We start from the raw sequence: 17079 nt of genomic DNA on the forward strand, positions 1-17079 counted from the left end.
TTCCCGCGGCCGCGGCCCGGCGCGGGCTCCCTGGCCGGGGGCGGGACTCGGGGCTGCAGGAGGCGGAGCCGAGCGGGCGGGGAGTCTCCGAGAAACTCGCGGCCTTCGGCGGCTTCCCGGCCCGGGAAGTGAGCCGGGGTCGGGAGGCCGCAAACAGGAAGTCGGGCTGTAACAAAGAGCTCGAGGGAGCGGGGGGCGCGAAGCCGCAGGACCTCCAGGGCGCCCGGGGCGGCAGGTGCGCCCGCGCCGCACCTGCCCCTTCCGCCGCCGCTCGCGCTCCGGGCCGGCCGGGCTCCAGCAGTGCCGCGCGCCCTGAGCGCGAGGGAGGGCGCGGCCGCTTGGGGTAGGCCACTGGGACCTCCCAGGCGCATCCTCTCCCCGGGAAGGGACACTCACAGTTCCCTGAGTGAATCACTTCCATCCCTTCCCGGAATGCAGCTGGCCACGTGGGGCGGAGGGCTGGGTCGTCATCCTTTGGCCCGCCGGAGAGAGTGGCAAGGAGGAGGACCCCTGTGGGTCCTCGTAAGGAGTGGAGCAGCCGCACAACCTGAGTTGTCTAGTGGCCTCATCTAGCCGGGGACGGGGCGGGGGAGAGGGGAAAGGAGGGCGAGGTAAGAGCCACTGTCCTTTTTTTCTATCCCCTGACCAATCTGGCTCTGAGGCAGGAGAGGGAACCCTAGCTGAACCACCCTTCTTCACAGCCTCTCCCTACCTCACCTTCCACGGTGATATCCAGGTGGTTACTAGCCAGTAAGCCCTGGAAAAGCCACTGTCCTCAGAACTGGAAGTCACCGTGGGTTAGGCTTTCCTTTAGACGGGGCACTGCCTCCAGGCTAAGGAACTGCTATGCTGTGAATTCTCTTGCGAAATTCCAGTACAGATTAAGCATGGGTGTTTTGATAAGCCAAGAAGAACACCTCACAGTGAGTCCACAGCTATCATCTGGCTTTGTGTCCGCCAAGCCTGGGGCCTCTCCTGAACACTCCATCAGGAAAAAACGTGGGTACCTTACCTATGAGAAGGGGCCAAACCCTCAGGGAGTGACCTGGACATCCCAGAGAAAGAAGGGCTTCCACTGTGGCCTGTTCACACCCCAAGTGCCTGGCGCATGTCAGTAGAGGTGGAGCCTGGCACAAGCTACGGGGTGAAGCTGCCCAGACTAAGTGCATGAAGAGATCCTCTTTCCCCAGAAAGCTGGCTCGGTATCAGATCGGGTGAGTGGGTTTGACCAGCCAGCTCCCCTTCAGGACTCTCTTCTCTGAGGACCTGGCAGCCCGTGCAGCCCAGCACAACACCGTGGTGTGGACGTGCAAGCCCGCGGGTGTCCTACCTGTCCCCCACATGGGAGCCTCGTCATCTCGCCTTCGTGTCCCAGCCCAGTTCCCCCCGCCCCCCCAGGGCCCGGGAGCTGCTTTCCTGTTTCATTTTGGGCAGGAAGAGTGAGGTCGTGTTGTTCTTCCCCCTGCTGCCGGCTCAGGCTGTGGGAACGGTTCCCTGAATGCTTTCCTGTTTGATACCCTGTGTGTGCAGTGAGGGGAACAGAGAGAGGTGGTGAGGCGTGGAGCGTGTGCACTAGGGTGAGTGTGGACGATCTTGCTCCCTTGCGTCAGGCATAAGTACCCAGATTAGGGGTGAGTATGCTGTGTCAGGGAGAAGGAGGACAAGGGAAGCAAGAAGCGCTGCATGTACTTGGTCTCCACTGGGAGCATCTGCTGGGTCTATTCTGCTTTACTGGACAGACTGAGAGCCAGGAGCATCTGCTCAGCTTTTTGTCAGTGGCTCATTTTTCATCACTTGCTCTCCAAGGGATATGTTTGTGGCTGTAGAGAGAAGACTGTGGCACCCTAGGGACCATCTTGAGCCTTAGAGGAAGCTAGCCATGAAGTCAAGACTGAAAGTCCGTCGAAAAAAATAGTGCCTCAGCCAGAGAAACCCAGACTCAGGGAAGCCTCCCTCCTCTTCCTCATCCCCTCTACAGCCTTCAGGAAACTCTAGCAGCTCCGGGCAGAACAGGCACAGTGCACCAGCTCTCTTGCCCAGCTGCAAGGACAGACCCAAGGCAAATCCCCTGGCACAAAGACCAGTGCCTGGCCAAGGCTTAAAAAAAGAGCAGGGTGCCAGTCCATCTAAAACCCTGCAGCAGCAGGAAGAAGGGCCCAGACATTATCGTGGTTCAGAGACCCCGTGCTCTGACAAGAGACTCCTTTTGAAAAGAGGAAGACTGGCTGGATTGTCTCCTTCCCCTGAATTCCTGTATCTCCCAGGCTGACTAGGGTGTCCATAAGCCTTTTCAGACTAAGAGAGAAAAGAGGGGTACAATCAGTTCAGGGGGCATATCCCCCAAGGAATGGTACGAGCAAGAGGGGGTTGCAACCAACCTCAAGCCATCAGGCAGAGAAGGCTAGCCCAGGCTGGGGACTAGATGGGTGAAGCCAGGTTCCCCAAGGACTAGAAGAGGACGAGGGCCCGGGGCACAGCAGGCCAATCCCAAGTGCATGCACAGGTCCCAGGAGTTCTGTGGGGGAGGTGGGGGGAAGCCGGCAGAAATATGAGAAGGGGAGTCAGAAGGATTCCCACTCTGTCATCACAAAGACAGGACCCAAGAAGTAATAAACTCCTGTACACATCTGTTCCATATTATAAATACACATTATATACAAAATAATGTTATAAAATGTAGAAAGGTCAGTGCTTCTGATTCTTAAATTATTGAAATACTAGACTCCAAAATAAACTACAAAAAAAAAATAAAAACTCATATTATTGATTTCTGAAGATCGGCTTCAAGGGTAGTCCGGCGGCAGTAGTAGGTGTGGGCAGAGCCCAGGCTCGGGGCCGTTGGAATGGGCTTCAAGGAGGGAAGGATCTGGGTGTCCACAGCACCCAATTTCTCCCTCACCAGAATTTCCATCATCTCTGCCTGGAGCTCCCCAGTTAGGCCTGGTGCCCCTGGCTGGGAAGAGGGGCAGGCCCTCCCCCATCAGCTCACAGGAGCCTGAGGCATCCGGGGCCAGAGGCCGTGGAAGCCAGGGAAGGCTTACCAATATCCTTACCCAGAGAGCCCGGGCCAGGGAGAGGATGGGGTGGTGTCAGGAGCAAGGCCCACATGCAGTCGTTGGAAGCATGGGGCAGAAAGTGCTCCTCCTCTCTGCTCTGGGAGCTCACCTCACCTGCAGGGACACTCCTGCCAAGAGCTGCACCAGGTGGCTTCCTGGCTGGCGGATGGCCCTGCCCTTACTGGCCTCCTCTCTCCTCTCTGATTTGGACCCAGCTGTTGCCATGAAGCCTGGGCCAAGGCACTTTTGGAAACACAGATGCCAGTGGAAGCCAGAGCATCTCCAGGCCCCATGGGACCACTGCCCCTCCCTCTGGAAAATAGGCTGGAGCCCCAAGGAGCCCTTGAAGGCCGCTGCTGGCAGGGCGGATCCAAGTGGCACCTCTCCTCTCCTCTGTTCCCCTGGCTGGTGCGGCTGCCAATCTGATGCCAGACAGACACCCAAAGATGTGGAAGGGTACTGCATCTCTCGGCAGGTTCACAGTCTGTCCAGTTCAGGCCATTCCCTCTTCCTCCTGAGAGCAGCACGTTGCATACTAAAAATGTCCCATCCAGGATGCAATGTAAACAATGCAGAAGGAAGGTCCAGCTGCTGGGGTGGAGCTGGGATGTCCTGGGGAGGCTCCTGCCTTATACCTGGGGGGCATGTGGAAAGGAGGAAAGTGGGTTACCCTGGGGTGCCAGCACTCCCTCCATTGCTGCCCTGGGCCTCCCTGGGAGAAGCCAGTGAGGCAGGTGGGGTAAAGTGGAGGTGGGGGACAGCCCTCCTGGTCTTCCGGCCCAACACACACCCATGGCTGGAAGTCTGTGCCCATGAGGGGGCCAGTGAAGGAAGCCAGTGAGGAGGGGCAGGAGGGGCCCAAGGCAACCACCCTCACCCACCAGCAGCTGGGAAGCAGCTCCCGGGAACTGGCCAGGTGCCACGGCTGCCCAGCCCAGCACTAACACAGCAGGAAGAGACCAGGCTGGCTCACCACTGCGGCTCCTATTTCACACCCTCTGTGGCAACGAGGCCAACAGAGATCCAAGAGCCACTGATCCAGGCCTGCCAAGGAGGGGTTCTGACCCACTCTTCAGGAGCGGCCCCTGGGGTCAAGAGTAACTGGGCCACTTTCTCATTCCCTAGAGGCGGGAGGCCACATGCTAGAAGAGAAGGCGGGCCCATCACTCACCTCTGTGGCAATGACACATTCATTCCTCTCTTCTGATATCAAACACACAGACTGGTACATGGAGTCCCTGGGGGAGCATATGGCTGATATCCGACACTCTGGCTTTTCACTGAGGGAACACAAGACAGGCCGGTGAGGGAGAGATGAGCAGAGGGCTGGAGGAGGTGAGGCGCTAAGCTGGACCCTGGAGAGCCAAAGGGAACTGGCCAAGGTGGCTCTGGGAGAAGACACAGGGATTAGGGATACCCAGTGCTAGCCTGGTAGGCAGTTGGGAACAGGCCTTGAGAGAGCCACAGAGGTCTCAGGCCCGGAAAAGGCCAGTGTGCCACTGGAGGCAAGCCATGCTGGGGGAAACTTGGAGTTGCAAGTGACATAGTGTGGACTTTTGACATTTGTGAATGAATGAATTAGTGAATGGGAAGGAGGGATAAAAGGAGCCTGGAAGAAATCCTATTGGATTTGTCACCTATCAGCAGCAAGAGCCCCTATTTGCTTAAAAACAGTCAAGGGCCTGGGGCCAGCCTCCCACCTGTCCTGGGGGAGCCCAGGCAGGACCGTAGGTGTTTCCCCAGGAAGCCCCTGGGCCTCCAGGTACTGCTTACCTGTGTAACCGCAGTGGCGCCTTCTCCCCTAAGCTCTTGTCACTGTGGGAATACTTCCCGGGCAGGAACCCCCGCCCCAGGAGCCCTGGGGCCAGATTATAGTCCAACGTGTGGTTCTGCTGTTTGCCACAGTTGGACTTGTCCAGGCCACAGTCTACTTCCAGCTCCTTCTTCTGGTTTGTGTTCTTGAGCTGGGCGGTAGGGATCAGGTTGTCCTTTTGGAAGTCCGACAAATTGTTCATAGCCTCCCTGCTGCCGCCGTCGGGCCGCCTCAGCCGCAGCTGCCGCACCGCCACTGCCACCATGCACAGCAACACCAGCACCACCACCAGCCCCACGCCCAGGGACACAGCCACCCAGGGGAAGCTGGGGGGCATGCTCATGGGGAACTCGCAGCGGCTGCCCACGAAGCCATAGGGGCAGTTGCAGACGAAGTTGTCAGGAGGGAGGCCAGGGTAGCACGTGGCGCCATTGAAGCAGGGTCCCGAGGCACAGGCTTCGGCAGGCATCCGCACCTCGCAGCGCCGGCCAGAGAAGCCGGCTGGACAGGTGCACACGAACCCATTCTCCAGGTCGTGGCACGTGCCACCATGGACACAAGGGCTGCGGGCACAGTCGCTGATGTTGATCTCACAGTGGGCGCCAGTGAATCCAGGACGGCAGCGGCACATGCGGTTCGGACCTCGGTTCAGGCACTGGCCCCCTATGGGTACACACAGGCTACAAGTCAGCCATCTCCAGGGAACCCCCCTGGAGCAGAGGGTGCCCCATCCCAGGAACCAGCTCCCAGCTCAGGTCCTCCTGCCTCCAGAGCACAGCCAGCATGTACAGATCCTGCTATAGAGTTCTTTGCAGGAAGAGTCAGGAGACCCCGAGTTAAGGATGACCCTGGTCCTCTACGCCTCAGCAGGCTCATGTATAAAAACCACTGGCTGCTTATAGAGCTTTACAGTAGAATCAAGCAGATACGCTTGGGTTTGAATCTCAGCAGTCTCTCTCTAACTAAGGATCTGGCACCTGTTCCTTTATTTTATTTCTAAGCCTCAGTTTCCTCATACGTTAAATTGGAGAAGAATGCTATAGGCTGTCTTTTGAAGGTTAGGTAAAATAATGCATGAAGACACAAGCCCGTGCCTGGTGTATAGTAAATGCTCAAATAAATTATTGTTTCACTTAAGCATCACAACCACATCAAAGACAGAGGGCAGGTAGTACATTTTCCCACTTGGTGATGAAGAAACTGTGGCTCCAGGGAGTTAACTAGTGACTAGTCAGAGAGGAGATTCCATCTCAACCCTTCCGGTCCCTCTCCAGCCTTCTCCCCAGCACAGTGCTGTCTGTCTGTCTCCCAGATGGTCACCAGCGGACCGAGGAGACAAAGACCAAAGACGACATACTTGGTGCCCCCCAAAATGCTGAACATTCCAGACACCTTAAGGTTCTGGGTTCCCCATAGCCATGGGGCAAGATGAGGCCTCCATGTGCCGATCCCTCACCTGCTAGCCACCTTCAAAGAGGGACATGAGGACTTCAAAGTCCCTTTCTCTAGCCAGGACTTCTTGGGGAGGGTCAGAAGCCACCCCAGCCAGGTCAGGACATGGGAATAGGAATGGAAGCCAGGCAATGTGCATATTGCTTCCTCTCCAATGGCCTGCACCCACTGCTAACCTGCTCTTCTTCCAAAGCCACCCAGATGATCAAACAAGTTCTTCAGCATCCAGAGCAGATGCAGATCCATCTCAGCCTGCCCGGAGTGACACACAAGGCCTCTCTCCTCCTCTTGTGACCCTCCCTCACCAGAAAGTTCTCTCGGCCCTAGGGCCGATCCATCAGGTTAGCAAGGCAACAGGACGCACCATTGGCACATGGGTTGCTGGTACACCTGTCCACTTTCTTCTCACAGTTGGAGCCAGTAAAGTTGGGGGGGCATTCACAGGCATAGCTGGTCCCCTGGTTGCGCTCCCGACAGGAGCCCCCATTGAAGCAAGGGGAGTCAGCACAACTCAAGGTGCTGTGTTCGCAGTGCAGGCCATAGTAGCCCGGGGGACACAGGCAGTGGTAGCCGTCCTCCTGGTCCTGGAATGAGAACAGAAAGGGGCCAAAGTCAAACCCTGGGGAGCAGGGATTCATGGCTGGGACCTAGCTCCCACCTGCCCATAGTGCCTGCCCATGGCTGCACACTCACTGGCCGCCTGGGGTGGGGATGCCCGGGTACCACCTGGCCAGAGCTCTGCTTTCTGGGCTGGCCTAGGCCTCACCTTACAGCTGCCTCCGTTGCGACAGGGGTTGCTATCACACTCGCTGAGCTCCAGCTCGCAGTCTACGCCAGTGTAGCCTGGGCGACAGGTGCAGGTATAGCTCCGCTGCCCACTGTTGGAGCATGTTGCCCCATTCTTGCACGGGGAATGGTGGGTGCAGTAGTTGAGATCTGTGGAGACAGGAACCAACTGAGCAGAGCCAAAAAATGGTCTCCACCTCCAGGCTCCATGGAGTACAAGTTCACTGTCTTCAACCCAAGTCTTCCTTTGGGTTGAATACCCTTCTTCTTCCCCCAGTGAAATCATGTATATCGAAGCACCTAGAACAACATCTGAGGAGTACAATCAATCAAAGTTGAAAAAACACAGTTGGACACCTGCCTGCAGGGAAGCTCACAAACACATAAAGGTAAGGAAGAGGAGGGGACAGCAAGGCCACATATTGAGGAGGAAGTCAGAAAAGGCTTCATGGAAGAGGGGCAGCAGAGGCAAGCCTGGAAGAGGGCTGCAATTTTAACAGGTGGAAAGAGTAGAGGGAAGGCTAGAGCCACCATAGGTGGTTACCAGGCATTTTTAAAAGTGGAATGTGTTACGGGGGTATTTTGAAATATAAGTCTTTGTTTTCTTATTCGGGGAGGACGGGGAGGGAGAACCAGACAGTGCAAATACAGGGACTATAAGGGCTATGTTTGAATAAGACGAGTATATGGCTGTGTCACCTGGGAGCAAATGTGGGAGAGGAAAGAGACAAGGCAGGAACCAGGTGTGTGTGTGTGTGTGTGTTCGAGGGGCGTGGAGGGGGGACAGAGTGACACACACAGGCACAGAGAATACAGGGGCTGAATTCCAAGCCCCTTGTTGCAGCGAGTCAGGGCCCAGGCAAGTTCTTCCTATCCTGGCACGCGTCCTGCCCACCCTACCCAGGCCTGTGCTGGTGTCTCCATGGCAGCAGCCACCCCATTTGACCCTGAAAATGGGAGGAACGCGCTGCAGCTGGCTATAAGGATGAAGGAGAAAAGGCTCCCTCCCCCACCACCGAGGCTGGCAGACCCCCGTACAGCCAGAAGAGTGACCGGCCCCCCAAACACCAGGAAGACTGTGGGCTCAGGCAGCTGCCTGGCAAGTGCTACTGGGGAGAACAAGGGAGGCTGTTTCTGCCCCATCGAGAAGGCGGTTAGATGTCACTCCGCCCAGAGGTCCCCCGCACCCACAGCCTCGGGGCAGCCCGTGGGCACACCCCACCAGACAGCTGTTTAGGGGAGAGCTGCTCAAACAGCCCTGGCAGGTAAGCAAACACTTAGGGGGTTAATAGGTAACTACAAGGTAGAAAGAGGAACTGACCCTGGCACCCCCCTCTCTGGCCTTGTTGGAATTTATGAGGCCACCTTCAGGCTGCCAACTTGTCACCCTCCTGGCTTCTCCAGCCACCCTCTTTCCCTAGCACCCGAGGAAGAAGGACCCACCAGCTCATGTTAAGCCAGTTGTTAAGATCCTTCCAAGTCCCAAGTTCCTTGAAGGATAATGAGAAAGTTCATCAGTCATCAAGTAGGAAAGGTCCAGGTGACAGCTCTGGTTTCCACCCCCAGCCCATCCCCTCTTTCTGCCCTGCCCTGACTCACCTTGGTCACAGAACAGGCCTCCCCAGCCCTCATCACAAGTGCATTGCCAGGGGGTGCTGCAGGTGCCATGGCGACAGCCATTGTGGGGGATGCATTCATTGCACAGGCGGCCCTGCCAGCCCGGGCGGCAGCTGTAGAACAAAAGACAAGCTGGGGGTGAGGTGAGGGCCTGGCCAGGGGGCGGCTCCCCGCTCACAGCTTCCGGTCCCCTACTCACATGCACTCTGCAGGCTTGCTGCAGTAGCCATTCTGTTCATGACAGCCAGAAAGACAGATAGCTGAGGAAAGAAAACAGGGCTGGGTGAGGGCGGGATGCCAATGACTCTGAAGTGCTATTCTCCCTCTCCTGCCCTGGGGGTGCCCCCAGCTCTCCTGGGCTTACTTCCCACTCCTGGCCTCCCAAGGGAGCCATGGATGACTTAAAGAGAAATAATGGCACAGGGAAGGAGAATCCAGTGCAATAACGGGGTCTTTGTGGACTTAGCATGATGGGGAGGAATGCTAAGAAGAGAGAGGGCAGAGTCCAAGCCCGTCCTAAGCATCCCCAGCTGTTCCTGAGGCCCAGTTAGTGGACAGCCCAGACCGCTCTCCAAGGGAGGCAGACTGCAGAAGAAAAGATGCCACTGTGTTTGTTCCGGGGACCCCCCTCCAGGCAGGTGGGAGCTTGGCTGCTTACGCTGTTCGCAGTACTCCCCTGTCCAGCCGGGCAGGCAAGACAGGCTGCCATCTGGCTGACACACGTAGTGGCCGAAGTGGTCATTGCGCTTCTTGCATAGACGTGAGCAGCTGTCCCCATAGTAGTTGTCACTGCAGATGACCCGGTAAGAGTAGCGCAGCCTTGTGAGAGGGCTGGTCTGCTCATCCAGTAACCAGTTCTGGCCCACAGCTAGGGAGCCCTGGATGGCGATCTTGCTGATGAGTGCGTCTGGTGGCAAGGCCTCTGAAGGGGCAGAGGGCCGGGTCAAGGAAGGGAAGCCAGTCCCCAAGAGTGCCAGCAACTGCTGGATCAAACCAGTTATCCAGATGACCCCCACCTGCCAGCAAGCCCAAGCCAGAGGAACCCAAGGGTCCCACTGCTCAGCTGCTCTGTATGTGCACGTGCAGAGGGCCTGATACCATTCAAAAAGGGGACAATAGAAGGATGTTAAGATATCCCAGTGTTCTGGAGGCAGATAGGCAGGGGAAAGAGGAAAAGAGGTCAAAATGAGGGGATAAAAGAAAAAAAAAAGAAAAGTTCTCCAGGCCTTTGAGGACCCTGGGAGCAAAGGGTCCTCTGGTGCCCATTCAGGGGTTCTGCCCTCAAAGATGGGTAATGCTTTTCTTTTTCCTTTTCAAAGTGAGAATTGTTGTGCTGCTGAAATATCCTTTTCCTCTGTGTCAGAACAACATCCCAAAGCCATTATTCCCTTTCCAAAGGAGCGGAATTCGCGAAAGGTGTAAAATACAGGAAGGGGCCCGTCAGCGGCGCTGGCAGCTTCGGCCTTTCTCACCGCCGTGCTCCCCGCGTTCCCACGCCAAAAATAACCCGCAGGAAACGCAATTGTGCTCAGAGTCCAGGCAGCGGGCGGAATCCGAGCGTCCAGCGCGGGGCGCAGCTCCCGGCCTGGCTGAGCGTCCTGCCCCCCACCCCCAACCCTGCACTTCCCCCGCCTATTACAGATTAACTCTTTCCGCGCTGCGCCGTGTCGCCCCCCTGTGGCCGCGAAGCGAGCTACTCACCTGGCCGCAGGTCATCTCCTGGTGCGTGCCAAGCTTCAATAATGAGTGAGAAGGTACCCTGGGAACAGAAAGGAGGGGCGGGGGAAGACAGAGCGATGGCGAGATGAACAGGGGATGGTGGGGGTGCCTTTCGGCAGCCGGTTTAATTAATCTAATTGCAGGATACAGTTACAGCACCCGGGTCAACATAACGGGTCTGTGCTCGGCAGCGCGCGCGAGCCCGGAAGGCGAGAGAATCCCAGGTAGGAGGAGAGTTGAAGGAAGGGGGAATGTACGGGGGAGTCTTTCGGAGGTGAGGAATAGCCGGGGTGGCAGGTGATGAAAATCGCATCCCAAGATCTAGGAGAAGATCGGAGTAGAACTGGGAAGAGATAGACTGGTGAGAGCCTACAGGAGGGTGAGGTCCCAGTAAAGAGTCGGAAAGAAGGATCAGAAAAGAGTGCCCCCCCCGTTTTTTGGGAGGGAGTGAGGAAATCTAGAGAGGGTTTGTTCCCAGGGAGCCCCCTTCTCTCGTGACCTCCCAGTGCGCCCAACGCTGTACTCACCGGCCAGGTGAAATTGAAGGGGAGTTGGAGAGGGTTGCGTCCCCCGCCGCTACTGTCGTCTCCGACGGCGAAGGAGTTGGTGCCCAGCACAGGCGTGGAGACGCTGCCGAAAGTGCAGGGCCCGGGAGAGACGACCGCCTGGAAATGCTTAAGGCAGACGCGGAAGAAGGTTCGGCAGCCGGGTTCGCACGGCCGCCCGCTGGCTAGTACGCCTCGCTCGTTGGCAAACTCCTGCAGCTGCAACTGGAAGACTCCGGAGCCGGCCGCGGGCTATTGCACAGGGACCAAGAGAAGGAAGAAGAGGAGCGGTCAGCTCGGTGGACGCCCGGGGCTCAGGCCCCGGGCGCGGTGGGAGGGAGTGGTGGGGACGTTACCTGCTGCCAAAGTGCCACCAGCAGCAGTAGCGCCCAGCCCGAGGCGCGACGGGACGCGACTGCCATCCCCTGGGGCGTCGCTCTCTCCACCCGCGGGCCAGGAAGCTTTCCCGCGCGTCCCACTGCCGGAGGGGTCCCTGAAAAGCCAGGCTCCGCTCGGGGCTTTCCTTCCGCCTCTCCTTCGCGCTAACTGCGCTCCAACTGTCGCGGTAGGTAATCCAGGTGAGGGCGGCTGGGTGGCAGCCGCTCTGAGGACGTGTCCTCGGCTTAATCCTGGTGCTGTAAGCAGGCTAGTGTCCGGGTACGCGGCACCGAGGCGGCTTGAGCTGCGGCTCTTGGCCTCGCGTTCACTGACCGCGCTCAGCGCCGCTACTGAAACCTGCGCTCTCCCGAGCTTTCCTTATATATATTGGCTCCTCTCTTCACCCGCCTGTCACTCAGACTCGTGGTCACTCTCCCCTCCCCTCCGGCCTCTAGCCGCTACAGTCCCAGCGCCGCCTGGAGGGGCCTCCGCCCCCGCCTTCCCCCCTCCCCGCCAGCCAGTCAGGCACAGGTCCCCGCCCCTCTGGGCCGCTCTCACTCAGCCCCTGGGTCCCCCAGCTCAGAGCCTGCCGAGGTGACCAGTTCTCCGCAACTGCGGGATTACAGGAGGAGACACTGGCCTCGGGAGGACTAGGAGAAGGAAAAGGGGAATGGGGCGAAAGATGAGCTAGTGGTTCCCGGATGGTAGTGGGGGCGGAGACACTGGGGAGTCCCCGTGGGCGGTGTGTCCACGGCTGGCGTTAGTTACCTGCAGCCCTCGAGCAGGTAAATGGAACTTAAGCTCAGAAAGCGAAACCAGCGCTGAAGGACTCGGATCTCCTTTACCCTCCCGGCGCTTCGGGAGCCCTGACGTCGTCGGCCTCCAACCTGTGAGCGTCCATCGGCCCCCCGCACCCTACCACCACCCTGCGCTGCAGGGAAGCCGGCGGACTCATTAACATCTCTGTGGCCAATGCAGACTAGGCGAGCGTCCAAGGCTCGGGGGCTCGGTTCCTCCACCTGGTGGGCATCTCCCTCCCCAGTTGCAGGGGGCGTGTCCAGCGCGTGCCTCCTCCCTTCTGCTTCCCGCCTGGGCTCGGCGCGTGCCAGTCCCAAGACGCGTGGTCCCCGTGCTGGGGGTAAGGGGGCGTGGCCCCCAACACAGAGGAAGGGGGGCGCGTCCTCAGCTGTATGGTAATAAGGGTCTGGTTCCGCCTTCAGCGCCTCTTCTCACCTGGGTTTAGCTTCAGATCCAGAGCCTACCTTCTCCCCCCACCCCAACAGCCTCAAGCCCCGGCCCCCGCGTCCTGTCGCTCCGTTGGGGCAGGGAGGAACTCTCCTGGCTCCAGAGTTGGTTCAAGCCACCAGAGTCCAGGTGAGGGGCCTAGGTCCGGCAGACCCGGGTCCTCTCCTCTTTGGGTGACATGTAGGTTGGAACTGGAAGCGCTCGGACTCGTTTGAGTTTCAGGCGACTTCCCCCGTGTTGCCTTAGCGTCTTCCCTGAGTGGCCCCACTTCTCAGAGCGGCGGCAGTGCAGCTGCTTTCCCGGAACCGGCTTGATCCCCGGAGGCTTTAGACCCCGGAGGGCCGGCTTCTTCCAGTGTCGGGGGGTGCAGGAGAGCTCTCCCTCTGCGACGCTGAGGGCGGCGGGGCCCTGCGGCTTCAGCTGTCAGCGCGCCCGCGCAGCTATGGCTGTAGTCGGGCGATAAGATCGATGCGGGGGGAGCAGGGACGCGGCGCGGGCCCGGGGGAGTCTTGGGGGGGCACGGCGCAGAGCCCAACAGCTGCCTAGATCGAGTATGATCTGATTTTTTTTTTTTTAACTTGAGGGTGGTAGTCAGGATTGGGGGACAAGGATGAGAAACAAGAGGTTGGGAGCGTGGGTTGGGGGAGGGGCGAGGTGAGGAGACGGGCTCCGGGGTCCCCCACGCACGGCCACCCCTCCCAGCCACCATCTGGCGCGAGCGGGTTGGCGTGGGGAACCGAGGTGGGGCGGGGGCGGCAGATGGGCCCAGGCTGCGCTCCAGAGTTAATGTAGGTTATGGACAGGCGGAGTCCCCAGGCCCGAGGGAGGGGGAGCCCGGGGTTGGCCTCCCAGCGATCTTGACAAGTGGGTTCTCCGCCCATACCCTACGGGTCCCTTAGTCCTGCCTAGGGTGCCAAAGAGTGCCCTTCACTTTCCTCTGAGGTGGTATCCAGCCCTGTCTAGTTCTATCCTTTTCAACCCAAAAATCCTGGCGCGAGAGTTCATTAATAAGAAAAACAAACAAACAAAATCAAAAACCTGGCTCCTTTTCTGGCTCTGGCTCTAGCCTGACACTCAAGGGAAATATCCAGTCCCACTGGAGACATCTTGCTCAGTATTGGAAGAACTGAAACATTCTCCATCCCTCTACACATCCGGAATAATGTGCCTAAAAGCACTTTGCAAACAGTCAAGGACCAAACACAAACATCATCATTATCCTCAGAGTCAAGAATTCTTGCAAGGGATCCAAGAAATAGAAATCCCCTGACCTGTAGAGGAAAGGGTTAAATTATTTGCCCCATCAAAAGGCATTCAGGAAGCACCTATTTGCTAAAGGGTGCTGTCCCAGAAGTTCATTTACTCCCCTAGGACTCTAGGATGTGGTCTTTGGCCCTAAATACCCACTCCAGTTTGCTGGGGTCCAGCTTTGCTCACATTTGCTGAGCAGGAGAGGGTCGCTTTGTGGGCCAGAAATAGAAATGTGAAGACTTCACAACTGGAGCTCCTCCACTTTCCTCCCACTTGTGACTTGTGGCCCAAAACGTGTCCTAGGGGCTCCCAGGAGCTAAGGGCTGTGAAGTGTCAGAGGATGAAAATCACAGTGGGGTGGGACCCACGAGGACGTGTGTGGACGCTGCTCCTGTGCAGAGGCTGGGCCACGCTCTGGAGAGGGGGCATGGAAGCAAGGTCCCAGGGACCTGGGCTTCCTCGAACTGACTGGGGGCCTTCGAGGGTCCACAGCTCCTCATCCCCACCAGCATCCACAACACTGCCCAACGTCTGGAGCCCAAGGAGGGTCGAGGCCTGGCTTCAGGCAAGGCCACAGCCTCCACTCCAGGAAACTTTAGCTTCTGCTGTCCTCTCCATTTGGCCGCTGTACACAGTGACCCCAACAGGCAAGACCCGCACCTGGGGCCCAGAGGAGACAAAGTTGTCTTGAAGCCCTGCCCCCAAGCTGACCCCCAGTGATTAGGGTGCGACTGGGACCGAGTAGAGCCTCAGGCCCCCTCCCCTACTCGGTAGCCTTCGCGCCCCCACCCGGTGGGAGGCGGCGGAGCGTTGTCCCGGCTTTCAGCGCCGGCTTGCACACACACCCCCGGGATAGCCTTCTCTGCTGGAAGACCTGCGCTCAGGTAGGAGCGCGATAGGGGGACAGCGCCCGCCGAGGGGGTCCAGGGGAGCTAGTCTGGCTTGGGCGGGGCGCTTAAGCCTTGAGGGGCGCCGCTGCGGTCGCTGCGGAGAAGGGGCCACGTGCAGGGAGCGGCGGCCGGGGAGCTGCACAGAAGGCGGGGAGATTTGCAAACTGTTGCTGCCACATGGCTGCTCCATTCGATCCATTCACATTGAAATGAGGCCGGCGCGTGCCTCATCTGCCGCAGGGCGCTGCCACGCGTCAGCCCGGCCCGCCGCGTGCCAACTGGGGCAGTGGGGCTGGCAGGGCCTGGCAGCCGTGGGGGCGCAGCCCGAGCCCCGAGGCCAGGCGGCGGGTGGGGGAGGGGGGCCGAGCTACCCTAGCCGCTCAGGCGCCGCAGTTTCGCGGACCTTGGCCCTGCAGTTGGGAGCGAGCCGACGTGAAAAGACCAGGACCGACGGGTTTCAGAGGGGGGCCGGGATCGATGCCGCCGCTCCCCGCAGATGCGCCCCAGCAGCGCTACTCTCCATCTGCCGCTGCTCGCACCTGCCGGTCAATAAATCGATTTTACAATTTAATGCAGCAGCTTCCCGCCCGCCTGGGACAGATGCCGCCGCAGAACCACCTCCGCCCTCGCCCCTCCCCTCGAGGGGCGCCAGCGGTTAGGGCCGGGATTCCCGCTCGGCAGGCGGCGCCCCGCCGGGCCTCGGTCACCTCTCTCCGGAGTCCCTACAAGGAACTGCCTGCTCTGGGTCTTTCCCGCGGGACAGAGCGGGTTTCCCATAGGACAGGCCTGAAGCTGGTGGAGGAGAGAGAAAGATGATGACTTGGTGGTGGCCTTCAAGACTCATCTGGGGGCTTCTCAGGGGGGAAGACAATGCAGTGGCTGATGAGAAGATGTGAGAGCCCCTGTGAGGAGGAGGAAGGGGCAGCACTTGGGACTCCTGTGCTGAGAGCCACTGGGCTCTGAAGAATCTCCATGACAGAGCCCAGGAGGGGTGAGGTGGAGTGGGGCCTCTCCTCGACCTCGGCCTGAGTAGGGTGAATAAGCCTGACAGGGACCTGACTTTTGGCACTTCTCAACCACACGGTCTTGGGCTTGTAATTTAACTATGGCTCTACACCTTAGTTTTCCTATTTGTGCAATGGGATTAAAGGATGGGAGGGCAACTGATTATGCATTTGCAAATGAGTTCCAGGAGAAAAGAACAGAAAAAAAGAGAGAGCTGAAGGCAGTTATAAAGGATGAGACAAAGGAGCAGAGGGTGGAAACAAAGAGAGGAAAGCTACGTGGGGCATGGAAAGGAGACTGCACAACCTCCACTGGAAAAGGCCCTGTGCAGGTCTTTTCTGAGAAGAGGATGAGAAGGTTCTCAACTGAAAGGAGAAGTCTGGAGCTTAGAGAATGGGTTTAGATAGAGACGGTTTGGAAGAACCAATTGCCCATGACCACATGACCCTCCAGCCAGGGCCCAACAGAGGTCTCAAGCTCGCACCCTTCCTCCTTCACAGTGGGGTTTCAGAGGAGAGGCATTAGGAGGAGAAGTCAACTTCTGAACAGCCCTGGTTATTGAGGGGTCTCAGCCCTCCATGCATCAGCAAGAGGGCACACAGACCGGGCTGGGCTGTCCACTGGTTTATGGCTCATGACTGATGACCCAGTTGTCCCAGGAAAAGGATGTCCAAGTGGGTGAGGCCATTACACATGAGTCAGAGTGCCCGCTCTGGCTCCCCATAAGATCAGGAGGGCTTCCCACCTTCTCTCTGCCAGGCTCCCAGAAGCCTGCAGGCCCGGGCTAGCCCCATTCTCTGTCTCTTTTACCTTCTTGGAAGACTGGGGCAGATGGTGCCTAGGGCTGGGGCAACTGGTCTGGACTGAGCCCTCTCCTCAACAAGAACAGCTTTGGCCTGAAGAGACAATGGGCCCAAGAGGGAAGCAGCTGAGGGTCTGTCCCTGACCTGGGAAGCCTCTTCTGACTATGTAGGAAGGAAGCATTCCCTAGGCCTCCTGTGTGCTAGTTAGAAGGAAAGAGGGAGAGAGAGGAAGGCAGGTTAGAGACCTGCTGGCTGGAAGCAAGGGCCTTCATTGGTGGTGACCTGGCAGCTGCCCCAGCTTCATTTGCCAAACCCAGGGGAAGCCTGGAGAGCTAGGGCCAGGAGCCATGCTGCGGGTATTTCCAGCCACAGAGGAGCCGTGGGTTTATGGCAGCCTCCACGGCAACTTTCCCAGAGCCCCTGGCTTCCCCTTCCCTAGCTCCTTCCTGTCCCCACCCTACAAATTAGGAGGGAGGCCCCGAGGAAGAGAGGGAAGGCTCAGGAGGCTGCTTCGTGGAG

General features: G+C 58.5%; 1 protein-coding gene across 1 annotated transcript; it reads right to left on the bottom strand.

Annotated features, from left to right (window-relative positions):
- Positions 1-2742: 2742 nt before the first annotated feature.
- On the bottom strand, positions 2743-11717 carry DLL4 (delta like canonical Notch ligand 4). The gene is made up of 11 exons (XM_055436656.2): positions 11345-11717; positions 10971-11240; positions 10426-10483; positions 9383-9646; positions 8924-8984; positions 8707-8837; positions 7088-7257; positions 6686-6905; positions 4830-5532; positions 4228-4336; positions 2743-3691 (listed from the first exon to the last, which is right to left on the bottom strand). The coding sequence occupies exons 1-11, from the start codon at positions 11408-11410 to the stop codon at positions 3686-3688; spliced, it is 2058 nt and encodes a 685-aa protein (XP_055292631.1). The 5' UTR covers positions 11411-11717; the 3' UTR covers positions 2743-3685.
- Positions 11718-17079: the final 5362 nt, after the last annotated feature.

The sequence above is a fragment of the Moschus berezovskii genome, chromosome 9 (genome assembly GCF_049115385.1).
Source record: "Moschus berezovskii isolate FMDL1 chromosome 9, NW_MosBer_1.0, whole genome shotgun sequence".
NCBI lineage: Eukaryota > Metazoa > Chordata > Mammalia > Artiodactyla > Moschidae > Moschus > Moschus berezovskii.

Coding starts and splice junctions, on each gene's coding strand:
- DLL4 (XM_055436656.2), bottom strand. CDS start 11,410: ATGGCAGTCGCGTCCCGTCGCGCCTCGGGCTGGGCGCTACTGCTGCTG. Junction 10,484..10,970: donor CCTTCAATTTCACCTGGCCG/GTGAGTACAGCG, acceptor TTCTGTTCCCAG/GGTACCTTCTCACTCATTAT. Junction 5,533..6,685: donor CAGCAACCCATGTGCCAATG/GTGCGTCCTGTT, acceptor GTGTACCCATAG/GGGGCCAGTGCCTGAACCGA.